Here is a 27427-nt window from a genome sequence, read left to right as displayed (position 1 = left end):
CGCCGGGGTAGGGTGACGGGGGAAGGAAGAGGGAGAGGAGAAGGAGAGAGATGGAGAAGGAAAAGGAGAGGCAGAATGGAAGAGAGAGGAAACGAGAGAAAGAAAGAAATAAACTCAGAAAGCAAGAGAAATACTCCCGTTACTCCCTTCAGTCAGCCAACTGGGCTCGGTCCAGTTGCTAGGGGTTCTGGAAAAAGAAGCCATCATCTGCAAACCATCATCCAGTGTCCGCACTTGGACCTGCTTTCAGCACCTGCCACCCATCCCATCAGTGTGACAAACTCAAATAAACATCCAAAATTAATTACACCATTACCACTGAACCCAACAACTATCTTCCTCTTGCTTTTGCTTTTCCTTTAATGAAAGTTTCTAAAAAGAACCAAAAAAACATCCCCAACAGAGCAGCTGTGGGATTTATTTCCACTCTTATACTTTTTTTCCTTCTGTTCCTTCATTTATGTTTAATTGTTACGAGGCACATGTGTGTTCATACGCAAAGCTGTCAAAAGTTTGGGTGCGGTTTACAAGCTAGTTAGTCACGGTGCAGTAAGGGAGGGCAGCGCGGTTGGTCGTTTCATTCTGGGTGTCTCCCAAAGTCTTTTTATACTGTGATGCAGTATACCAACCATCTCATTCTCTTTATTGACAGCTGTCTTTGGGTACCCATATGCTTGAAGATTAACTTGGAATTACTAGTCAACTGCCAGTCTTGCCAGATTTTGACAAGAGTGCCAACATGTTACAGGATGTGAATGTTAAACACTGATACTCAGCACACTGTGATGGAGCTGTTGAAGTATCGCATGTAGTAGGTGAGCATGAAATGCATCAATAATGCAAGTTTCAAAAGAAGCTGAAGGTATTCTGATTTGCCCTCAAGTACCTACACTGCTATTTCAAGAACGCTGATGGCAGGACGTGCAGATGCGGCGGCCAGTAGCTGCTAGAAAAACATCTTTGGTTAAATTTGTCTTTTTGTCTCTATTTTATCTTTATTTATATTTTTCTATGTTTATTGTTATCTACCAATATACCAAAGCAAATTCCTTTGCAGCTATTAGATGAATTGCCATGAAATTGGCACACTGCTTTCTCAAAAAGTCAAGTTTCAACAAGGGGTTCGGCTGATGTAAAAAATTTCAACAGTTTCATATTAAACCCAATACCGAACTGGTAATACAGAATCTTACCACTAGTTTAGACGCACGTGACTCATCTGCTTCAGGGGAACTTAATGAGAGCCTTTGAATGAAAGTGGATTTATGGAGTAAATTTTTTCCACAACATGTTCCTGCTAATGTTTCACAATAAAAACCTAAAGAAATGTAGGGTTCCTGTCTGCTGAAATGTTAGAGGACTTTTAATTTGAAATGGATAAATGCAGTAACTTTCATACGGCCCTAACCCTAATCGGAGCAGTCGAAATGAGGCTTTGCATTACCTTTCAATCTGCTACAATACTGAATGCACTGACAAACTATAGCTGGCTAGCTACCTTCCTAATGAAGGAAACAGATGTGATAAGCATTAATGACGGTTGTCAGGAACCGTTATGTTTGAGTCATATTGAAAAGGGAAAATTATGGTGTCATTGTTCATCTTTCAAGCAATGTATTTAACAGGCAACTTACCATGAAGCCTTGACTCTGCACCACTGTCTGCTCAGCATTGCGTAGCACAGCTACACTAAAGGGTTGGCATCGCTGAGAGCTGCTTATTGTCTCATAATGACAAATGCCTGTTCAGTTGGTTTGCATAAAATCAAACCAGCTTAAACTCCAGCAAAATCTGACACCGACACAGCCCTATTTGAACATGCTAAATGAAGATGGTGCATGCTAAACATTAAAACTGCAAACATCAGAATCTTGGCATTATTAGCATGCTGATGTTAGCGTATAGCTCTACTGTGCCCAAGTACAGTGTTACAGAGCCACTATCTTGGCTCTAGATTGTTAGTTGATAGAATTATTTTATGGTGTATAAAATAATTTGTGATAACCATTACCAACAGGTATGGTTATTAAGTTTTTGTGTCCTTAAAGAAAGTTAAGGAAACCTTGAAAGCAAGGAGTATCTTGAAAGACACACTAAAATATTTGGGGAGCTTTCAGTTTGAGAGTCACTAAACCAGCCTACTGACATAAAGGAGATGCTGGGAAAGTGAGGTTAATGATCTCCACATTTTCCAACCTTATTTTGGCTGACTTAGTTCTCATTGGACTGAAGAAGATTGCATCTGTCTCATCCTTGACTGATAGCAAGAAATTCTCACACAAGAAGGAAAGACAAGAGGAAATGAGCTGCTTCAACTGCCAGTCCCAAAACTACAAGGAGTACAGAATAAAGAAAACTGAGGTCAAGACTTCTGCTGGCAAGAGGAGCAGGGAGGTTGTGCACAACTACTGTGTGTTGACCAAATGCAGATTATACATATAATTTTTAGGCCGATTTGTTGTTTTTAGTCATTGAAAACCAAAACAAAATTTACTCCAAAGTATAGTGAATTATAGGCTGTAGCGTGTCTAGCTTATCATTGTCATCTTCTTCACAGTCTCCTTTCTGTTTGAATGTAGAGTTGTATTTCTATAATTATACTATTTTGTTGGAAAAAAAATACACAAAAAAGTATGCTGTACAGCCTAAATATGGCTAAAGCGGGAACCTTGTGTGTATAGTCTTTGTACAGCTGTGTGGTCGTCTCTATTGTCTCTATATATTGTATTGTATTCTATTGTAAAGTCTTTCCATTCTGGGTGTTTCCATGGTTTTACTGCATTGCAGGTGTGTTTATGGTGCAGCAGGTGCTGCTGGCTGCCATGCTGTGCAGCGAGGGAGGGAGGGTGTCATGGCCAATATACGAGGGAAAGAACCTCTCACACATGGCAACAGGATTGTTGGCCTCTGGAAAATCCATTTAAACACTCACACAGCCTGACACACGCTCACAGCGAGCACTAAGACATGCACATAAGTCACATAAATACACAAACGCACACATGAGGAGAAGACACATGTGGATACAAGGAGACTTTTTTCTTTTCACATGCACACAAAAGACTGCAATTCAAATACAGGCTTGTATCAGAATTGATTATATACATGAAAGAATTGCAAAAGAAAGTCACGTTTCTTAAAAAAAATTAATTGAAGATAGTTCAAAGCATTCTACTTTAGAAAGGATGTAAAAAGTCAGTGCGTTTTGTCCACTGGCTTTAAGTGTGCATAAAAATCAAAATAGCCACTATCATCTGCTTAAATATCGACTAACTTCTTTCTGTGCAGTCTACCATGTCAAACTGCCCATCATTTAATGTGATTAAAGAATGAAACATTTTAAAGATGTATGTTGTAACTACAAATTTAGGCATATATATTTATTTACTAGTACTAGTACTGATATAGTACTATCCATCTGTTGTTGCATCAGACACAATATGCAGAGCTCCTTCCTTTTTCTCCCTATTTCTTTTTCCTCTGTCTCTCTCACTCATTGTCAAGGAGTTTTCTGTCCTCTCTGTAGGGGGCACTGTCCCCCTTCTTCCCCCTCTCCCTTTCTCTGTCTCTTTTCTGTCAATTCATAATTCCTTGCTATCTTATTCTTTCTCTCACCCTATTTTCTACATCTCTCGCCATCTAGGCCTACCATCTAACCCTAACCCTAAACAGCAGAGGTGTTTGTGTCTGCACAACCAGAGGCCTTTTTTTTTACTAGCTACAGCTACAGCAGGTTGCACTAGCAGACAGTGGGATGTATGAGCATGTCTCAGTGACATAAGGGTCATAGGGGTTGCCTGAAAATGGCAACCTTGAACCTTTGCAATCCCTCCCTTCCCATTCACTGACACACACACTTTCTTCTTGGAGTGTGAACCAGTCTAATTTGTTCAAGCGGTATTGTTGACCCGAGGCTTAGCTGTTGTGTCTCCCACTCAAATAAATCCGCTGCTCGTTATCACAGAGCAACAAATATTTACATCTACCCTAAATCTCAGAGAAACATTCTCATGGCCTTCCTTATTGCTAATGTCATCTGCAGCCCTGCTGTGCCAGCACAAGTTAGTTTTCAGTCATGAATCATCGTCCAGTAACAACCAATAAGACTTTTTTTTTTTACTGACTCCCCTTTGTGCCCATGAGGCTTGTGGGTAATTACTGTATTTACGTCCTGGTGGATGGAGCCAGGCTGGCGATCACCTGGGTAGCTACACAGGTATTCTTGTCGTACTGTGTAATTTTCATTATATACCAAGGGCAAGTTAAATATTTGCATTCCACCACAGGACGAGACTCCCTCCCAAAATGCAAACCCTCCCACTGTATAAAACTTTCAGTGGTTCTTCTCCCAGGCCTCTGAGAACTCTTGAGGTGTTTGTGGCCCCCCAACCTGCCATTACACCATTGGGTGATATCATGGTTAGGGTTTATGTGAGAGGACGGAAGCAAAAATGCCTAGGCGGTACATTTGTACATGTACGTGTGAGTTCCCACCATGTGTCAGGTGTAGTTGACAAATCCACACAGCGGAGGGGAAGAGAGTAACTTCCTCCTCAGACTTTGATGTCGAGACTCATTTCCTGTCGTCACAGTACTAGAAAGACCAGGGAAGGGGGGAAAAAGCATGTTCTTTTGAACGGGCTGCCTTTGTTTTGGCTAGAGGCCTTTCTCATTACATGCAGAATAGTGATTGCGCCAGTAGGGATTCTGTGAGCTTCAAACTCATCAAAGTTGGAAAGACTTCCATATTTTAGTACTGTTTTTCCAAGGTTAATTTTACAGATGACTTCTGTGACATGGGAAAATATTACGTTTCAGAACAAATGAGCGCTCATTCCACTCAATCTCTTTTCAGTATCATTTGTCAGACACACAGCTCTGGAGGAGTCAACATCTACATTTATAACTTGTCTGTAACAAATATTGAGGCCGAGAATCTTTAACCCGCCCCAAGGGAACAAACCAGAACATTCTGTTATTGTTTTCGGAGAGGAAATAATCCGTTAACAGTAGGATGCGCTCCACTGGCTGCCTTATTTATTTCTTTTCAGAAGCAATTAGGGTCCGTTAATTAAGCCCATAAAACGCAGGCAGAAGTTGTGCTTCAGGCGCAGCCATGGCACTCAACCTGGCACGTTTCTAGGAAATGAAATGGTGAAGTTTAATCATTCATTGGAAATGGAAAAGGCGACTAAGCAGGGGCGACCTGGTCTTAATCTGTGGGGGAAAATACATTTAAGTTGTGCTTCACCATAAGGGACGGCTGCTTTGGTAACATCATTCATGCAGCAGATTATTCCAAATTGAAATGTGAAATGAAAACATCAAGGCATATGGAGTAGATTTGGTTACTGTTTCCTGAGAGCCTTCATCTGGTCAGTAATACCGTATATGATAAATGACACCACCTTGCAATCGAGACAAAAACACTTTTGGGCATTAGGCGTCTCATAAGTAAATGGAAAATATCCAATAAGGCTGTGTGGGCTTTTGTAGTGCAAAAAGATCACATAACACTCCCAGTCATGTGATTATTGTTTGATAGAGCTTGATGTCCAGCGGATCACGTGACAGATGTTATGGAATTTATGCCCGTCTCTGATGGTGGACTCGTCACTAATGAACGCCGCTGCAGTTGTGACAGCCATCAGCAAAACAAGACTGGAGGGCCTACAGAGCTGCTGCACCACTCTGAAATGTCAGTGTGTGCATGTGTCCATATGTGCATGTGTCAGTGTGTTGTTGTGTATCCCCAACTATACTGCATGCAAACTGCTTTTTCCTGCTGTATTGCTAACATGTGTGTGCACGCATTAATAATGTACTGTACACATGGAAGTATGTTTGAGTATGCACGCCTATGTGTTAAAAGAGGTATTTGTGTGTGTGTGTGTGTGTGTGTGTGTGGAGTCGTCTAGGGATCAGCACACCTGTAGATGGGTGTTCATTACAGCAGGCCTGAGTGATGGCTTGGCCTATGGGAAGCCCTTGTTCATTGTCATCTCCCTTCACTTAATTAGCCCTCACTCACAGGTCAGAGGAGACCACTGAGGCCCCCTTGTGTGTTTGTATGCGCGCACACACACGCATATGTTTAGAATTGAGCTTTGTGCTTGATATGGTGCCAGGGGATACACAATTGTGTTCACACACACACAAATGCTCAGACACACACTGTATCTACACATCCTAACCTTATCACCAAACCACCTGTGCATAATTTTAAGAGACATTAACTGGCACAGGCTGGCCCTTGTTTCGTTGATACGTTGAAATTACACCTCAGTAGTTGTTCAGAAACAGCAGCATGGAACCAAATGTCTCTCTGTTTCCATCTCTATCGTGGACTTTCACTCCAGGAGATTAGAAGTTGACCCATTACTGGAAATGCTGTAAGCAGGCCTCATTGTTGTGAAATAACACTGAGCTCCGCTGCAAAAAATGCATATGCTGGATATATACAGTGCTATACAGGAAGAGCAACCCTTTTTTTATCACTGACAATTGTATGCTTTCCCTTTAGCTGAAACTTTAGATCATGCATTCTTCTGTATTAGTAGTTAATGTACTAGTGTAGAGATAGATTCACATACAGATAAAATCAATTCTGATTCAGACTAAAACAAAAAAAAAAAGTCTTGGTTGGATATTTTTTGTAGTGTAGATTGTGCAGGTCGTCTGTGGCGTGTGTGCTGGAGTTAAGCTGCTTATTAAATGACATCGCTATACCCCACCTTGGGCCCAGACCCACTTGGCCTCCAGCGAGGAGAGAAAAAAAGAGCATGAATGTGAAATAGGAGTAGTGGAGGAGAAAAGAGAGGGAAGATATAACAGTATTCTTTAGAAGGAGAAGACGTCAAGAACAAAAAAAAACTAAATGAGTGTGAAACTTAGTGTGGTTGAGGGTGTGTACTATGTATTTTCAGAATGAGTGTGTAACGTCACTTAAAGTAAAACATGATCGCGCTCATTCACCCCTGCTGAAATAGGACGGGTAAAACATCTTCTCTGAAATAGTTTAGAAATATCCCAACTGCAATTCAAAAAGTACCACACTTCTGAAACTGCAGTATGAATGCAACAGAGTTAAACAGGAACAAGCGCAGATGAAATTGACTGAATTAATAACCAATTAGAACAATAACGGTACCAAAAATTCTGCAAGGAAAGAATGATCTTTTTTAATATATATAAATATCTTCTTTACAGCAATAGTTTATAAAAATACAGTCGGTTTCATCGTATTAACAGTTTGTGTATTAATTCCATATGGTCTTCCTCAGGTTTTGTAAAAGTCATTTGATTTTATCATGCAGACTTTTGTTTCACCAGCAGCAGGAGAAAACACTCATTTCAGGGTGGGGGTAGTGGGTACTCCCAGCTAATAACATTTCATTTGGTGGAGTCAGTAGTATTTCTGCTCTTTGCTCCCTAACTTACACCCATCCACTCCCTCCAATATCGCTCACATGTGTTCTGGCATTGCTCAGGGGGAGGTAGAAGACGGGGAGGAGGAAAAGGAGAAGGAGAAGAAGGAGGAGGAGAGGGTGTGTGTGTGTGTGTGTGTGTGTAGTGTGTGTGTGTGTGTCGGGTGGGTGGACTCCTTTTACTCTTCTTCCCTTCCCTCTTTCGGACCTGTCGGACAGGGAGTAATGTGGAAATGTGGCTGGCTGGCGTCGGCTTGATTAAGTCTGCGCACGTGTCTCTGCAGAGAGGAGACCCCAGGCTTAATCACCCCTAGCCCTGACACTCTCCTCCTTCTCTGCTGTCTCTCGCTCTTTTTCTCTCCATATCTCTTTTTCTCTTTCTTTCTCTCTGTCCTCCCTCTCCTCTGCCGCCGCTCCTTCTCACTCCTCCCACTCTGAGGCTAAAGGCAGGGTTTTTTTTTCCCTCTCTGCCCTTTTTTTTGTGTGCTGATTTTTGTTTTTCAGCGCTTTTTTTCCCTGCTCTCCTTGCTCCCTGTGTGTAACTGACTTTTCTTTTGTTTGTGAAGCCCTTCTTTTACTCTCTTTATCTTGCACTCTTTCTCCCACTGCCCTGTCTCTCGCCCTTTTCTTGCACCACTCCCCCCTCACCCCTTTCTTTCTCTAGCTGTTACGTGTGTGTGTTCAAGGCCTTCTTTTTGTCAGAATGTGTATCCTTATCTGTGAGAGGAGCGTTGAATACATATGTGAGGTTTTGTGTGTTTGTGTATATGTGAGGCTGTGCTTCCCATAGTGCAGCGGTGTTGCACCATGCAGGGGTGGACAAGAACATCTCTTGACAGGTCCAGGCTACCTCACCTCCTGCAATGGAGAGGATTTCATGTATGAAATGTCCTCCCTCCTGGACTGGCTTCAGGCCAACTGTAGCACACACAACCCTCTACTTTAAGATCCCACACACCCACACACATGCTGGGTCTTCTATTAATTTGTTACATTTACCTATGAACATGATTAGTGTCAGATGGATTAAGTTAAAGTGGAATAATAACACAGCAGGCTTAGGTTGAGGCAAGGTCCAATTTATGTTTTAAATTATCAGAATAGAATGACCTTTTATCTTTTGGGAAACATTGAATATATTATATTTCAATACATTTATACAAATCGTTAAGTTGTGAAAGAGCTGAATAGTTTTTTTTCTCTCATTGTGCACATTTCAAATAAATGTTCCTCAAACTATCAGCATGGATGGCCCCTGGATACTTTAATGAGTGATGTTATGATTGTCCTTATTTCTAATATTATATATTATATTATTTTCTAATATCTAATATTTCAAAAAAGTAATTTTTCAGAAATCTTTTTTTTTTTCTGACACTTTGCTGTGGAAAACGGCTGTAAATGCTGCAGAACCACTGGCCTCTCTGGCCTTTGGTGTGGTGAAGATGCCAGCATATTGCCAAATCAGAGCTGTAGTAAATTTTAAATACTTTGTTGTAAGCTGACTTCATCCAAAATCATAGGCAAGACACAACCCCAAGCTTCAGCAGGCCATAGTGGTGCATACACAAAATGCTCCTTTCTACTTAACATTTTCTCTTAAGTTTTTTTTTCTGTTTCTGATTCTTGTAACATACTTTTCACCCAAAGAAAAAAATATGTATTTTCAACACAGTCCTTTTACTGTTACTGTTACTGTACAGATGTTTCAGTGGCTGCCTGGCATTACCCCTCCCATTTCACTAATCTATAGGTGTGGGCACACACACATACTTGCACAATATAAACTGTAGATGGTTATTGTACTGTCGTACTGTCGTACACAGCAGGCTCTCCAAAAGCAACATGCCCAGTCGTCATTTTACTCACACACTCAGAGATAGACATGGCTCTGTGCATTTTGCCAAGAGGGCGTTTGCCATGCTTATACACACACTTCACTGTCAGCACACACATGCAACCATTCACATTCCCCCACCTCTAGCAGTGCTACCTACGTCTGCAGTGAGTCAGCAGGCCTAATGTGGCAACAGCAGCAGGAGCAGATGCAGGGCTTTTGCTCCATCCATCACATGCTGTCGTTATCCCAGTGTGCTAAATGATTCTATTAGCGTGTCACGCTGGCCCCTTAAAGCTCCCACTGTTCCCACCTCCACAATGTGGTTCCAGCAATCCAACCCATGCGTTGATAATTTGCCCTGAAAAATTGGGGGACAAGCCAGGGACAAGCATCCAATTATTGCTTTGCACCCTGTTCCCAGCGCCTCATTTCAGATAACCGCTCTCATAACCGAGCTTTTTGAAAACAAGATGAATCCCGCACATCATCATCCTCTGCTCCTTCTTCATTTTCTTATTTCCTCATCTTTTGTGGTCTGTTTGATGTCAACATTGTTGACACAGTCGCTCAGTGTTGTATCACGCCGATTTAGGTGAAGCATGTTGACAGATATCAGCTGATCTCAAGTTAGTTTAGTATTATGACAAATAAATGCCTCTGAACTTCAGCCTGTCATCTAATGCTCTGGGCCCTGAGCCAGCATGTCTGTTTGTCTGTCAGTGTGGAGTAGCGTTGGAAATCATTTTTCATCATATTCATTTCCCTAGCTTGCAGACTGTGTTGTGTTATTAGGTCAATGTTGTTATATCATACTAGTATTACATCAGTTACTACAAATTGTGGATGTCTTTGCATGATTCTCTGTATCTTACTCACATTTGTGTGCTAACATCTGGCCCTAAGCTAAGAATCTATTAACTGTCCCAGAGTTTAAATCATTTCTTAAATCTGTTGTTTGACATTACTTTAAGTTATCATTCCAATACAACCTATTCTTCAGCGTCTTATTTGGAGTTCTTCTGGGCTTATAAATTGGACACTCAGTTCAATGTGTTCCATTTTGAAAGTTGGCAGGCGTTCCTTTTTTTCATCGTTGTCCCAAATGTCCTAGCTATTGTTTGTTCTCCCACTCAAATTAGATTTCATGTTTTGTGGAGCACAATCTCAAGATTAGCAGATCTGGCTGCTCAGTGGTGTAGAACTTGGAAACATAACACAAATATCACTCAAATTGATTGTAGGCCATGCTAGAACTATATTCAAACAACACTGAAACATGTTGAAGCAATGCCAAAATGGTGTTGTTAAAAAATATAGAATCTAATGTAAGTGATATGTTTTAACTTTATGTTGAGAGTGGTGACATTCCATTACCCGTTTACATCATATTCACACAACACTGAAAACAGTTTAAATGAAACATATGGACTAAAAATTGTAAAATGACATTGCCAGATTTTAATGTAAGATAACATTTTGATATATATTCTGCCCCGGGGCTTCAAACGGTATTCAAATATTGTTGATATTTAAATAACACACAAAGCAGCACTGATGCAAAAAAAGTGTTGAACCAAAAGCCTATCATTTTTAGAGGAGCTTAAGAGCAATGATACAGGCCCATAATTCCCCTTGACACAGTCCCCTCTCACATCTCATCTCACCAGAGAACCAGGGTCAATTTGACCAATCATAGACCCTGCTCCACCCACCGAGCCTCTGATCATCTTTCACCTCCTCCTGGGCCCGTGAACTCTCAGTGTACAGTCATCTGATCCCACTATAGCAGCAAGCAAGAAGCAGTTCCTGACCTGGACTAGTTACACAGTCAGAGAGCTGGGATCGTAGCCTGTAGCTAGCCTTTTTAAATGTAACAGTGTTCCTTATTTTGTTTACTTGTTCTCTATGTGCATAATAAAGAACTGATACGGACATACATTTGGTTCAGTCATACGACACCGCACTGTGCCTTGGCTTATGCCACCAAAACTTAAAATGTAACCTTGACTGTTTGACTGTATAAGGTTAATGTAACTATTCAGAGAGAAGAAAAATAAGATAAAACAGAAACAGAAAAAAACAAAAGCACAGTTTTAAGAATTAAACTATGAAAATATTTGGATTATAGCAAAGGAAAAAAAGTGTCTGAAGTGCCTTTAAATTGCTGATTGACCCAAAGAAATGACAAATTTACACATTTGGACAGACAAGAATATACTGAAAATATGAGTTATGTGCTGTATTAAAACATAGAAGGATGATTCCTGTCTCTTTGTCCGTGTAGTTCCCTATTCCCAGTTCCCTGTCCAAATGTAGGAAAATCAGGTGGTAATGGACTGAGCAGTTTAGTGTAAGTACAAACTCAAACCATTCCAGACAAGTCCAAGTTGAATCTTATATCCTCTGCAGGGAAGGAATTACAAGTCAATTGGAAGTCTGTTAGACCTCTAAATGCTGACCATTGAATCTGGAAGTTTTTAACTAATCAGTCCCCCTCCTGTGTTTTGCTTTTTGTTCCTTTACTGTGATGTTTGACCTTCACTGTGCAGAATGATGTAGGAGCCGGGTTAAACATGAGAGGGCTGTTTTCATGTTGTGTATGTGCAAGATGACTTTGTGACGTCACAGATGCTTTGGAAGCCAGTCGTGCTGAAATATGCAACTTAACACAAGTTTGATGATGATGATAGACATACAGTACATTGAGAATGGAGTTTTCACTAAAGTAAGGAACTAATTAATGAACTAGGTAATTGAACTGTTTTGTGGAAAAGAGACACAAAGACACAAATTATTATTCAAAGTATATTTATATGTCTTAAAGAGTGTCTGGACAAGGCCCTGAAAATATCAGCATGCCTGCTGTTTTCTTGTTTATTTTATATTTTAACAGGTCAAAATCTAAGACATGTATTACTTTTAACTCTGTAAGCCCTGTAATAGAGACTCTGCTCTGCTACCTTCCGGTCACATGATTGGATAAACTGAAGAGCACCACGATCCGGAAAAGACTCAGCAAACAGTGGAAAAACTCGGAAATTATAATAACTTAATATCTATACTGTATCCGCACAAGTGGAGAGTTGTAAAGTAGCAGCGCCAGTGATATGAACCCATTCACCCTTTCTCATCTTCACTGTCTGTCTGCCTGCTGGCCTGTCTCTCTGCTTGTGTGTTTGAACTGCAGCTGGTGTAATTACTGTCCAGGCAGGGACGGACCTGCAGACAGAGGCAATGTGTTAATTGTACCGTGGACCAGCAACAGAAGCTATTAAAGCAAGGGTGCAAAGACATTCTCAGCGTCGTCTGCTGCCATAAATCCCTCCTCTGCACTACGACTCACTACTGTTACCACTCCCTCCACCACTTCATCTCTCTCTCTGTCTCTCTCATTCTTTCTTCACTCTCTTTATTATTTGATATAAGAATATATGTATGGGAAGAAATGAGGGGGAGTTACAGAGGAATGTATTTACTGTTCATCTTATTATTTTGTTTGTCTGTTTTTATTAACTTGCCTCTTATCTTTTATCACTGTGCAAACAAATGAAAACCAAACTAAACCAGAGATAAACAGAGACTGCTGGGGTTGTTCATTAGCTGACCTGTGTGCACTAATTTCCTCTCTACATTTTGAGAGAAGCTTGCAGCGTTGTGTTTGGCCAGACCTCTCAGCTGTATCCCTCTCCTCCCCTGACAAAGGGAAAAATAAGTGATCCCATAGTGATATAGTTCTAGTTTTCCTCCATTTTCATGCTTTTATCTGTGAGCCTGTGTGTGTAGTAGCCACTACCAGGCTTGGACAGGTGCCCCCATAAGCTTCAGGATTGCAATAAAGAAGTACTGTACTGTACTGAACTGACTTCTTTTCACTGGACTGATTGAAGGATTTCATTAATGGTTTTACTTACTAAAGACACTTAATACACAGAGATAGAAGTGTTCAATGAGTTCAATTGGATATTGATTAAGAGGATAAAAAATGCTGCCTCTCCACTTCTTCCTTCTGCTCCCTCTCTCATACACAAACAGACGTACAGCAATCACCATTGACCGTTAGGGAGGCCAACCAGGCCTCCCATAACAGAAAGCAAGAACAAAAAGGCTGACCACTGTAGAAAGGCCTAATTAAACAGCAGTCTTTAATGTCAGTCAGCCCCCCACTGTAGCCCCAACCACACATGAATGAAAGAATAATGCTCTTTTGAAAAGAGGCATGGTTTTATGATCTAAACCGATTGGCTTATGAAAGGGAAGCCCCTTAGCTAAGAAGGCCAACAGGTCACCCTCCATCTCTTCCTTTCTCTCCCTCTCTTTCTCTCTTGTCTTCTTCTCTGTCCTCCTGCTGGGTCCATAGCCAGGGTTAAGCCAGGCTGAACGTAGGCAGGTCTTAGACCGCCACCTCCAGCGGGCCCTTGCTCCCCCAACTGGTTGTGGTGGTGCTAATTGTCCCTAGACACACATGCACACACACAAACACAGATGAACAGCCTTGTGTGTTGGCATGACCAACGACTGGGCTCATGTGCTTGGATTATCAGAGTGCTATGAAAGAGAAACAGTGAATTTAATCCAGAGATGGTGGCTGTAGACTGACTAAGAGCTGAGAGGAGGGGCCAGGCTTGGGTGCTCAGGGGCCTCAGTGCCAGGGGTTATCCTGGAAAATGATTGGGGAAAAAAATTCAAGGGTCCAGTGTGCAACCCCCCCAACCTCACCTCACCACTACACACCCCCAAAAACCTCGAGGGGACCCCCCGACTGGTAGCAATAAATAGATTCTTTCTCTAACATGCCTAATCCTGCTAAACAGCAACAAATCCTATTAGGCCATGAATTATAAATCCTTCTTCAGCACCTCACCCCGTCGTCCCCCACTGGAGAAACCCAGTCGCCCTCCTGTCTTCATGAAATGCACACGCATAGCCACACACATACAAACACACTAGACCTCAAGAATGTTGGTCTAAACAGGGAGGAATTGTAAGTGTTGGACGTCAGTGCATTGGTTGCATGTATGTGTATATATATATATATATATATATATATATGCCTGCTTGCTTTCATTTATACTAGATTCTGGTGCCTGTGGATTTGTGCGTGTGGCCCCTTGCAAGGCTTACTACTACCCACATGTGATTCTGGGCCGAGTAAGTCAGCCAAGCTTTTATACAGAACTCTTCACACACCAAAGTCAGAAGTCAAAAATAATTGTAAAAGTAAAAATGAGGGCAACAGAGAAACACCAAACTACCGTGTCAACAAAATATAACCCACACGGAGATAAAAAAAACAACAGTGGAGGGTGATTTGCACGTTAGTTTATGCCCATGGCACTCACTGGACCTATTATAAAGAAATAACATCAGGTACAGTAGCTGGAAAAGGTCGATCCAGGGAGAGAATGTGCTAATGTTGCTGCTTTTCTGGAGAGCTGTGTCGATGCTAGGAAATAGGACAGTGACGTATAGCTAGTTTATGTGTATCAGCCATTGATAATGTACATCAGAGGGCAGTCTTAGAGGGAAAACAGTGGCTGTCAATGTGTCATACACTGCTTGTAAGACAGGGTTTATAACCATGCTAACAGCTCTTTGAGGTTATGTCCATTGTAAAGTAAACCACACTTTTAGAAAGATAAACCCAAGTATAAGGAAAAGCGAAGATTTGACCTAATGATGCAAGATGAAAGTTGTTGAGACATTTCAGTCTGGACTAAACAGTGATTGACTGAGCGACCATATGACTGACATTGCCATAGAGCACTGGTTCTAAAACTATGGAAGGTGTACCCCTGGTGGTACGTGAGCTGACTCTGGTGGTGCGCAGAGGAGTCTGAAATATTTTTTTAAATGAAAAAAAAATAACAACAACACATAACACTATACAATATTTATGAGATCAATGAAATATGATTTAAAATACGTTTTCCTGTAATATTTTGTTTCAGTATTATTCTGTTACATGGTCACATTCATGCACGTAGCACATGCATACATGGCAAGATAATAAGCGGATGTAAAATGAATGGTTCAAAAACACTGCAATTGTGGCTCTAAATGGGAACTATTAGGAAGAGAATTGTGGACCACTTTTCCACCAAATTAGCTCTGGTTCTTGAACCAGTTCCACTCAGGATTCAACAACAGTCAACAATAAATTATCTTATTAGAAATAAACATGAACTGTCCATAGTTGAATAGGGTCATACACTACTGTATTTAAACATCAATCATAATGCTGGTATTAATATTTTCTAAAGTAATATGTTGTAGAAAAAGTTTGAGAAACAATCCCATAGAGAAAAAAAAGTTCACTTTAGTAGACACAAAATACACTTAAAAACAGATTTCTGAAGAAAAATGCTCTCTGAAAAATAAATGTTTATCCTTATTTACCCACTAACATGCATTACTGACACACCTTAGGCTAAATACTAGACTAGAAGAAGGTCTGGCACCAAAGGGAGTCATTAACCCCAAATCTATCCGACTCTCTAATTAGACTCACTTTGAAGTGTAGTTACAGCTACGTCCTCCTCTTGAGGCTACACCTTAGGCCTGGAACATCTCTCAGAATCTGAATTAGTATGGTCACATAGGATGAAGCCATTGTCCCAAACTCTTTTAACTGCTACCAGGTTGTCCATGGCACCAGCTGCATATCTTAAGAGGAGCGACTGTAGAATTCCTATATCAAGCTAATATTTAAAGTATATTGTAATATACAGAAAAAAATATAGATTTTATGTGAGAACGCATGGAAATATACCTGAATTTAGATTCTTTGTCTATATTTAACAGATTACAATCTTCGCTCCTTGGTGTTCTGATATCCGAGTAAAAAGCTTTTTTTCCCACGCCTGTAGTTTTTCATTTTCTCGGCTGTCTAACTGTCTAACTCCTCGCCCAAATCTTTAGTTAATTTGGCAGTCAGAGTCGTGTCAGGAAGAGTTCACCAGTCATTAGTCTACTTGTTAGAAGTGCGCTCCTCTCCAATCTTCTCTCCGTGTGGTGGGAAAGAGCTGTGTCTGTCTCTGTTCTCCTCAAATAATGACAGGTTGTGAGACTTGGCGTCATTAACATTAAACATGGGTGGGACTTTTCTGAGGTCACCAGCCTGTCGACCATCTCTCTTTTAGTTAGTTATTTTCATTGGTGAAATTCTTTCGCCAGCTTAAAGACGGTAGAGTTTCATTCACACGTACCTTTAGGGGTATATGGTGACAGTGTGAGATCAGATTATATAGGGATATTTTGCACAAGCAACATAGTGTTTAAAGTGATTGAAATCCCAAGTATGTATCACCACATCATCATTGGCTAATTGACCAAGGTTTTGTTTTCTTTCAGCAGTTTGTTAAAGTCAAGCTCCACTGTGTGTGAGAGAGATTAAAAAAGAGATAAAAATTTATCTGCATTTGCTTTATACATTCCTGCATGTGTATACACAAAAGAGCCCTTCCGTCACACTATACAGTAGTTTCACAGCGTGGTTGTGATAGAAATGCAGGAGGTTAGCAAACCTATAGTGTCTCAGGCCTCTCTCTCTGTGCCACACACATCAAACATGGCTTGTTCTCTCTATTCTCTATTTGTCATCAGCTCTTAATGGGCATGGTGCTTTGATGTGGCTTGGTTTCTGCTTTTGTCTCCAGCATGTCTTGATCAGTGTCTATTGATCTGGTGGGGACATGAAAACAGCTGGAGCAGACACATGTATGGAAGACCGAAAACTGCCAAAATGAAAAATAACACAGAAATAAATACATACAGAACTTAATAATTTAAAAAATAAATTAATAAATTAAATGGACAATTTAATGGGAAAGTAAATAAATAGGGAAATTGATGCAAAAGTAAACAAATACAAAAGCAAAATTAAAACAGAAATAAAAATGTATGTCACATAAATTCAATAAAAAAAAAAATCTGAATGTGTCAAGTTTGAGAAAAAAAGAAAGTCAGATAGACACACAGTAATAACAAGCACCATAACTATCTTATTCAGTTGACTAACAACAGATAACATATGTAAATGAGAACAAATAAATTGTGAGTTGCTTTATGGAAGTTCAAAAAAGACGACATTTAGCTTTTGTTTTTGTTGAAACGGACATCTTTACGAAATCAAGCTGAAAACAGTGGTGTGGAGACTGCGTAAACATTCTTCTTCTTGCATGCACATCCCTCTCAGAGCTGTTTTAATTTCCCACTAGACAAAATCTTATAGGAGAATCCGCATGGGAGCATTTCTTGCATTGAAGCCCATTCATTTAAAAGCCTCACTGAATGGAGAAACTTGGCTGTTTTCGAAATAGTGTCTTAGAAATGCATCCTTATAATTCTTACCACGGCACCCTCTGGCATGCCGTCACTTTTAGATCAAACATTCCTGAAAGAATGTAGTCATCTTATCCTTCCAAGATATGATAAAAGGATGTCTGTTTTTGAGGAGAACAGAAGAAGAGCCCATCTCTTTGATGGACCAAAGCACCAGTCATAAAGCTTATCTCACGCACACACACACACACACACAGATGCACACACACACACTGGCCAGCAGTCTTGCTGGGCCCTGACCGTAGCACATTGATGTCTAAGGCTGCTTTCTCCTGACAGACTCCGAGGTTATTGCAGCACACCATGGAAGCACAGGATATTTGACGGTCCCCTGCCAAAGAAAGAGCCAAGGGGGTGGGGGGATGAGGGAGAGTTGCCATTGACAACTCTGAGATCTCCAAAGTGACCATCTGAAAATGAAAAAAGAGAAAACTTATTAAGAGAGAAAGGTCCAGGGGAGGCCATGGGGCTAAATCTGTCACAGCTTTTCAAGAGAGGGACAAGGCCAGTTCATGACTCCACCAATTACAGCTTGTACATGACTTCTACGGTTGACCTAATGAAGAATAGAGAGGCTGTTGAGAAGAGCTAAGAGTTAGGGTTTAATCCATAAAAAAAAAACCACACAACCAGCCTTCCCAATAGAGAATGAATCATACAGCGCAGGACAATGGAAAATATATTGAAGTCGTCGTGGGTGAGATCTGAGCTTTGCTTACTCAAGAGGAATCCCCAGGATACACTGTGTGTCAAATCTTCTGCACAGATGAAAAATAAACACAAAAGGGGGGGGGGGGGCAGAAGGAGATGAGTAGGAAGCAGAGTCAGAGCCAGCAAGTGTTTGAAGGGCAGCATCAGCAGAGAGATGTTGGAATTACATTCCTTCAGTTTCTGTGTGCCAAATGTTTAATGGAGTGGAGGGGGGGAGGGGGAGATTGGTGTTGGACAAAAACCCTCGGTGTTATTCTTTTATTACACTTAACCAATGAACATGTGTCCGCATTTGTGTCAAACGCAGGAAGCGGGAGGAGGGCAACAAGGGAGCAGGGTACAGTTGTACGACGATCAAAACCGCACATGTTTTTTGTTTCCTACATGTGTTTTCTTTCCCAATTATGCTCAAACCTTTGAGTCACAGAAAAAAGGCGGGAAAAAAAACACATCCTTGTACCCTCTGACGATGGAGAGCAAGGAGGTGGGGGGTGCACTTTTTTTTTTTTTTCAAAAATAGGGCCCCATGCTCTTTATGTTTGGTATTGTTTGTGTGCATTTCCTCCTATAGCTTGGGCAGTCCTCACATGGAGGGCAGGAAAAAGACAGCAGCCCGACAGCCTTTGATGTTCATGTTTTATGGTCCCATGTCAATGCATTGTCTGTTTTGTCCTTTTGTTGTCCCTCTGCCTAATTAAGACCTCAGAGCAACTTGTTGACTGCACAGAGACCCCTGTTTGGGGAGGGGGAGGGTGGTGTGTGCGTTTTTGTGTGTCGAGGGTGTATGCTTGTGTGTGCATTTGGGTGTGTCTGCTTTGATAGGGACGTAGTTGGAGAGAAATGTTCAAAACAGTGTACAGACACACACATTACCCCCTACATACAAAAGCATAGACTCTGACATAAGAATAGTCATTAATTTTTTGTTAGATGGCTGTCTGATGCATTGTCATTACATACAGTACATAAGTAGTGTACAGACCGGTGTTTAGAAGTGGGAATTCAATCCCAACCATTATAATTTTCTCTTACTTGCACATTTGGAGTTGCACCTGATTGTTTTCCATTCCCTCATTTGTTTCTGCCATCTTCCTTTGAATCTCTCCAGCAAGAATCTGGTGACGTCAGTTTGCTGTTAATCCACCTTCTCAGCAGATACACTGCTGGCACACACGCACACACACACACACACACACACCGTCCCACAGCTTACCAGCTTAACTTTAATGTCTCTGATACCGACAGATGGCTGAAAGGTCACCTGTCTCTGAGACACACTTTACATGAAATAGAAGCAAGTCCCGCTCACCCAGCACACCTGAGCTGTTTTTATTATTTTCATTTGAAGAAATGCTTTTAAAGGTCCAGTGTGTAACATTTAGGAGGATCTACTGACAAAAATGGAATATTATATTTATAGTTATGTTTTAATTAATCACCTGAAAAGTGTTCGCCGTGATCAACCACCATGTTTCTACAGTAGGCCAGAACGGACAAATCAGGCTTTTCACATTTGAGTTTTGTGGCCAACGTAGTTTCTCCTACACATTTCCCAGCCCGTTCTCATTCCCAAGTTGTCAAATACAGACGCGAGTGGTGTTCAGTTAGTTGCAATCTGCAACTTCACGACTATATGCCACAACGTCCTACACATTGGTCCCTAAAGTAATTCAGAAAACTGCATCCTTTGCGCTTTATCTCTCTTTGTGTAAGAATCAAGTCTGTAAAGTGCACCAATAAGCAGAAGGGTCCTTTAACTAAGACATTGACACTCTTACATAGTGGACTAGTGCCTAGCAGTATTAAAGGGAGGGCTGATGTATTTGACCACAACCCCTCTTAGCACTGATTCATGCACCTCTGACCTTCTCAACTTTCCACACACTTGGAAAGCCGTCTTCCTAACCACATTGGGTTGGACTTATTTACATTTTTGCATTTGAGGCTTTAAACTTTTTCAATAGAGATGTTCGAAATAATTAATTACATAAAAAAAATATGTCAGCATTCATAATTCATTTCTGCAGTAAAACCTAATGATAAACTGTGCGGTATCAATGGAAATAAAGGGGCAGCGTGTGTTTTTATGCTCCTTGTACACCCCTCAAGTCAGAGCTTCTCAACTTTGGGGTGGTAACAAAAAGTGGGGCCATTTGACATGCAGATAGGATTACAAAGCATTTCTAAAAATCATACATTGGTATGTAATAAATACTTATATGATAAATATTTAAGTATAGCATCATTAGTATATAGCTTCCTCCACACCCTTGACAATATAATACAACACTATGTCTTTCTCAAGTTCACATGATGATTTGACAACTCTTTAACTGCTGGGGTCTGCATGGGGGGGATGTGTCCACATGTGCATGCACACACAGTATTTGTGTGTTTTCAATCATTTGGACCACTGAAATCCAGTCACTCAACAAATTTTCAGTCTGTGTTTTCTCCTCCATTTTCACCCATAGCACGCATCATCCAAACATGCAGCTGTCACACATGGAATATCCAAGGACATGTTTCAGCTTTTTCGGACAAATGAATCACATAAGCACCAGTGCCTCCTTGAAATAACAAACACAAGTGCATGCCATACAGTCACTATGGTATGCATGTATGAGGTTGTGTGTGTGTTGTTTGCATCCAGTGGTTTCTGTTTCAGTGTTAGCTCCATACCAGTGGGTTTTCCCTTGTGTTGACACAGATGTGCTGCTTTGAGCTCAGGGACGTGTCTTTTGGGACTCCTCCTAATGCAAACTGAGTCTGGTTTTCTTCTTACACTTGCACCATGTTGTGGATTCATAGTTGTGGCTGATAAGGCAAGCACTGATCACATCATGGGTTAATCTGTGCTGACACATACAGCCATAGGTGTATTTTTGTGTACGTCAATGCATACTCATCAGCGTGTGTGTTCTTCTGTCAAGGCCAAATGTGTTTTGCTGTGGCATGGTACACACATTGTTGATCCTTGAAGGCAGCAAGAGCCAATCACACTGCACCCTTTCTTCTGTTTTTTTTCTTCTCCAAAACAAGCCACTTCACATTTTACAGCAAGGAAACATCTGTAGACTTCTCCATAATTCTTTCTCTTAGACTAAATCAGTCTCCCTTTTTGTCACAGGTTGTCCCATGCCCAGAGATCAGCTGTAAAAGTCCTCCGCAGAATGCAGTACTTTGTGGCCAGGAAGAAATTTCAGGTAAGCAAAAAGGAAATCCAAAGAAGGAGAGAAATTTTACAGAGTTAAGGAGAGCAAAGAAGGGGGAGATACAGAGATAAAAAAGAGAGACAGATTGAGAGAGAGAGTGAGAGAAGCGTGTTGTGTGTGCAGTTATACAGGATGAGGACAGGGAGCCCCAAGGGCATTTATCAGCTGCTGCTCTGCACATGCGCATGTGTATGTGTCTGTACGTGTGTGTTTGTGTGTAAATGCCTGAAACCTGCACCTGCATGTCTTCTTTGTGCTCACTTCAGTCCAGGCGTAGTATCATGGGAAATCTACTAACCTGTCTCTGGGGCTACAGTAGGAATTCACTTACTGTACTGCACTCATAAAAAAACACACACTTGCATGAATACGCTTACACAAACACACACACACACACACACACACACACACACACAACAGGAAATGGCCTCACGTAGCACTAAAGTCAGCAGAATTATGTTAGAAAAATTTTGTGCAATAAATATTTCAGGAAAAAAAACAACATAATCATGTTTGAAATACTTTGGCCATCATTTTCATGCTACATGTTATTGTAGAATGGTTCCTATATTCTTACCATTTCCAAGTGTTGTACATGTTTTCAATTATAGCCTAAGTGATCTCAGCTGCAGAGGCTATACTCTGCATATACCAAGGATACCCCAAAGAGTTCACTGGGTTGTTTCTGATGCTGCTTGTATCCACGTCACACTAAACAAAGCTGTGAAAGGACCTTAACATGCTTGCTTTCTACATGACCATGCACTTGTCACACATACACACACACACACACACACACACACACACACACACAATAAGTTAACAATGAACCCTTTGCACCCAAGGGGGTTGGGGATGTTTTCGGGGACCAAGCCATAGCGGCTATGGTTGACAATGGCTTTTGTGTCCCTCTGGGTGTGTGTGTGTGTTTTTGTGTGCATTGATCTACAGCAAGCGCGGAAGCCCTATGACGTGCGAGACGTGATCGAGCAGTATTCCCAGGGTCACCTCAACATGATGGTCCGCATCAAGGAGCTTCAGAGAAGGTGACATCTTTGACCTTGTTTCTTGCTCTTTTTTGGGACTTTCTGTCTCTAAATTTACATCAGTTGATTTTTCACATTCTTGGAACCATTATGTTGGATACCACCTCATAGTCACAACAAGAAGAAAGAAAAGAAAACATATAATCTCATTTTAGAACAAGGTCAACTAAAATCTCACCCCATATTGTCTTATACCATTTTTTCTATTGGCACAGTATGGCACACTTTAGCTGTGAAGTGCCAAATTATACAATGAACATTTGTGTTTCCCTGCAACTGAACTGTACTGAACTGAACTGGGTCATGAAGACAACAGAAAGAGAGATGCCTCCATTATAAATTTCCATATTCAGCTTTCACTAAACTCCTAACAGTTTCTGTCAGTTGGATCGTTCTCCTGCAGTACAGTTTGTTACTGTTCTTACTGTTCATCTGACAGATAGGAGCCTCACTGGCCTCTGATTTGTTACACCTTGTTATGCTTTGTTGAGCTGTAATGAAGTCCAGTCCTCACTAAAGTAAAACCTTTTGTCCTCTTCCTGCAAATTTTCTGCCTTTTTTTTCTCTCTCTCCCAACATCACAGCGGTCGGTTAGGTAATAAATTGGGTCATGTAAGTGCGTCATCTGGACCTTGTAACACCTTTTGCAGTAATTCAGCTGAGTCATGGTAACGCACCGTGAAATTTTGAAACCAGCGGGGCATCATAATGTATCAGTAAATCAAGAAAATACTCTTTAAATATTTCATTTATTATTATTACTATTTGCTATCCTAAGAAGACTAATACCAAAACGTAGCTTTCAACAGAAAATCCAAAGAAAAAGACATGACAGCACTGGCCACATCTGACTCAATAATGCAAGGACTGCTTCGTATCAGATGGGTCACTGACTAAAGTATAAGATCATTAAAGACATGTGATTGCTTGTGATAAAACTGCCCTTAACTTGAAGTTTTGAAAAGAAGAGCGTATTGAACTGCTTCCCATGTTTCATTAGATCTATAGATCTATACAGATGACTATAGTTCAGAGTTCATATAAGCAAGGCTTGTTTATTTTCAAAGCTTGACATTTCAATGAGAACATAGCATATATTTATTATTATTTATTTATTTATTTCAAAACTTGCATTTATTTGTTTGTTTTCCCCAAAACAGTGATATATAAATAATGTTCCAGCTGACACCATTTGTTTAATTTTATTTGCTCTATAAATTGGCTTATATTATTTTACTGTTTGGTTCATGAGCTGGAATGAAGTGCTGTTTACTCAACTGAATCTCTTCCACGTCTGGCCAGTGTTTTTACGTTTCTCAGTCTAATTACTTCTGTCTCTTCACCAGGCTGGACGGCACACTGGGGAAGCCAGGAATGTTTCTTCCAGGTAAATACACAGTAAACACAACAGTCCACATCTGATAGACGGCCATCACTCCTCACTCCTCTCTGTGTTTATGGCTCACTCGTACACAAAACAATGCCAGACTAAATATGAGAGAAAGAGAGGTCCCCGATGTATGTGCATGTCTCTGTTTGGATGTGGGATATTTACATGTATGTTTTCATATTTGGGACTATGAGAGTTTGTTGACACTGCTTGTTTCACTGTGCATTTATAAATGCATTAGCAGGCTTATGTGTGTTTGCATGTCAGTGTGTGTGTATGGATGTAATTCATTTATTGCTAAAATAAAGTAATAAATTAACAATAAATCTTAATCTTTAAAATCTACAGAATCCTACTTAATATATTTAAATCATTAATATTGTTTTTGTATTGTGTTCTCTAATAGTTGTGGTCATGTAATATCCAAGTTAAGCATATAGGTAATTAAGTATTCATTAATTATGAAGAAAACATAGCATCACCAAACATAATATGGGTCTTGTCATACGCTACAAATGAAAAAGTAAAATTCGAGTGAAATTGACATTTTCAATAGTCTGGTCCCACATCCTTAATCACTGACATAGCTAGCAAGCTACCTGACTACATTCATGAAAAATAGCAACAGAAAAATGATGACAACCCCTCACCCTAAACTGAAATCAATGCCAGTGAATCACCTGTGCCAGTCAAGTTACAAATATAACAACTTTAAAGTAACACATATCTTTGATCACTGTATAAAATGTGCCGGTAACTGCTTCTGGGAATTGCTACTACTGCTTTTGTGTCAACTGAAAATTATGTTGGCTGGATGAATATGTCACTCTACTGATTGGTCAGGGCAAAACAAAACCAACCAACAATGAACATGATGTTTTGCTGAATTAATAAAGTGAAAGTTAAAAATAGCAATTCAGTCTGATTATCAGTCCACATTATCAGGATCCTTCAGTTACAAGGAAATTAATTTGTTATTTGATGATTTCAATATAAAGAGTACTTCACTGTGTTTACATATCATTCATAGTCTAAACATTCTTGACACAATCGACACCCGGCCCCCCGCGTCTTCCTTTCCTCCCCCTCTTTTTCCTTTGGTCCAGTTCCCAGGTGCTTAATAAACATATTTTGGCTGACCCTGGCCACTAACATGGTAAACCAGTTGGCCAGTTGGACAAGGGACTGAAGTAAGAAAACAGGTCCGCAACCCTGTACTTTCAAATTTTGCATACTCTCTGAGGCTATGCTACATACATTCATACAAACATATACACAAACAGTATGAATGAATGGTTATGTTCACACATCATGCACATCTGTGAAATCACCATTGTAGAGGTTTTACACGAGAAAATACTGTGTTGCTTATGCAGATCCAGTGATATATATGCAGTGGAGTGTAAACTTACTTAAGCTCAAGTTAATCATGTTTTTAAGGTTACATAACTCTTTCTGATATGTATTTACTGTATACATTACAGTAGGGGACTGTACCAACAAAAGCGGCAGAAAATGAACGAATGGATGGTTTTACTAAGAATCATGGGCTCTTACTGTAAAATATAATGTTATGTTTGTAATGTGTTTTTGAGCTAAGTTTGGAAAAACACACGTTTCTGCATCTGATTTTGTGTCCTTGGGATTACCACCAAGAAATTCAGTAGTAAATTCTTATATATATATATATACATGTGTGTATATATATGTTAGATTTTGTTATTTTTCATTTTCCAGGAAAAGGGGAAGATAAAGAATACCCAACGATTGGAGCACGTCTGATCAGGCTAGAAGATAAGGTAGGCACACTCCTGGCGCTCAGTGTGTGTGTGTTTTGTCTGTAAGCAAGAGAGATAAACTGATTAGATCACCCTCGGTGTTCATAAGAAAAGTATGCGTGTGTGTGTGACTGCGTAATTGTGTCTTCCACTGTGACCTGTGTCTGTGGTATCAGATGAACGAGTTTGGTGGAATCTTTTGATATGACCATGTTGTGGCTTCAGTCAATCTGTGCCAATAGAAAACATACACCTGCTTTCTCGGCTCTACACCTTATCAGCATCTGTTCAGTGCTGGGTTTATTTCTGCATTTTTTACATTTTTTTTTTTTTTACTCCTGGTCTGGGCTGTGTGATTTTGATGATTTTTCCATGCCAGCCCCCTTTTTTTCCTGTAATTCTAGGTACGTTGATTGATGACAATTCTTGGATGTTTATGTTTCCATAAGGGAATGTTAGAGTATTGGAAGCAATAGGGGGCTAAAGAGAAAAGTTTTTATGCAGTGAGGCGCAGCCAATAGGCAACAGCTGTGCTATGAAGCCCACGGGTGTAACTAGGCGTGTCCTCTGTCATAGAGGGATGGGCACAACTTGATGCCAGCATGATGCTGGCACTGATGCCAGTGTGATGCCAAGATAGACATTTTCCCTCTGGGGCTGGTTGTACCAGTTGGACGGGTGTGTGTGAATGTGTCTGCCTTCCTGTCTATCAGTCTTTCCATGTGCAAATTATAGGATATGAAATGTGTTTGTTAGTTTTGGTCTGTGGCTACATCTGTTGTCTGTTTGTCTGACTGGTGGCATCACTAGAAAGTGAAATTATTTTAGTGGATTTGGAAAGGTTCACAAATGTTTTTTTGTGCCTGTTTTTTTTATAGCGCTTGTGTTTAAAATGGAATACTAACCTTATAGTCAGGTTGTTCTCACATCTTACAGTGAATGAAAACAACTCCTATACAATAGAACAATGCATTCTGTAGCCACTTTTTTCCTATTCAAGTCAGCCAGCTCAGGATTTCCCCCACTTTTGCATTAACATTTGCCATCCCATGACTGTGCGCTCATCAACACTGATGTTCTCTAATGTTTGCATCCGTTTGCTGTTCTCAGACCCCTTTGTTACTGAGAGAGGAGTAATGATCTTGAACCAATGTACACTGCAAGCCTGAAGACCTCCCTCGGTGATTGAGTTACGGCCCATTTGGTCTGGGCTACACGTTGTGATCGCAATCTCCTGATTGGAAACATATACCTGCGTTCAAAAGTGCCTACTCTACCTATGACTCTTTTACTTCTCCCCTGTCCCCACTCAGCCTTGACATAAAGGCTAAATAAAACTGAGAGGTGGATAATTGAGAAACAAATCTGTTGAAGCCTAATGGTGCAGGCTGCCCTCCCTCCTAAAAAAATGTGGAACAACTCACCATTACTTTAATCAGAACTGCATTTGCATGCTATTGCTGCAACAAGCGTCCTTTCAAATCAGGCAGAAGAATAGCAACTATAGCTATATAGCACCCATCCCCTTCCTCTGTCTCATTTCAAGTCATGAGATTTTCTTTTATGATGGTTCTGAGGGCCAGCACACCTGTTACATGGAAACAGGGGCCTCCTTTTGCCCTCAGGCAGCAGGTTAACGAACCTGTCGACCTCTGTTACTTGTGTTGAAGAAAAATCATT

The 27427-nt window shown here is 40.6% G+C and overlaps 1 protein-coding gene across 1 annotated transcript in view; it reads left to right on the top strand.

Annotated features, from left to right (window-relative positions):
• Positions 1-27427, top strand: part of kcnq1.2 (potassium voltage-gated channel, KQT-like subfamily, member 1.2) — a gene marked incomplete at its 5' end in the record, with an annotated part of 165374 nt that overhangs the window by 80047 nt on the left and 57900 nt on the right. Inside the window, 4 exon segments of the mRNA XM_035664282.1 lie at positions 21449-21524; positions 22485-22579; positions 23926-23966; positions 25707-25768. Of these exon segments, the coding sequence (XP_035520175.1) occupies positions 21449-21524; positions 22485-22579; positions 23926-23966; positions 25707-25768 (274 nt within the window).

The sequence above is a fragment of the Morone saxatilis genome, unplaced genomic scaffold (genome assembly GCF_004916995.1).
Source record: "Morone saxatilis isolate NCDOM2014 unplaced genomic scaffold, NCSU_SB_2.0 Contig2, whole genome shotgun sequence".
Taxonomy (NCBI): Eukaryota; Metazoa; Chordata; class Actinopteri; family Moronidae; genus Morone; species Morone saxatilis.
Note: the sequence above shows the minus strand (reverse complement) of the source record. Positions and strands in the feature narration are given on the sequence as shown.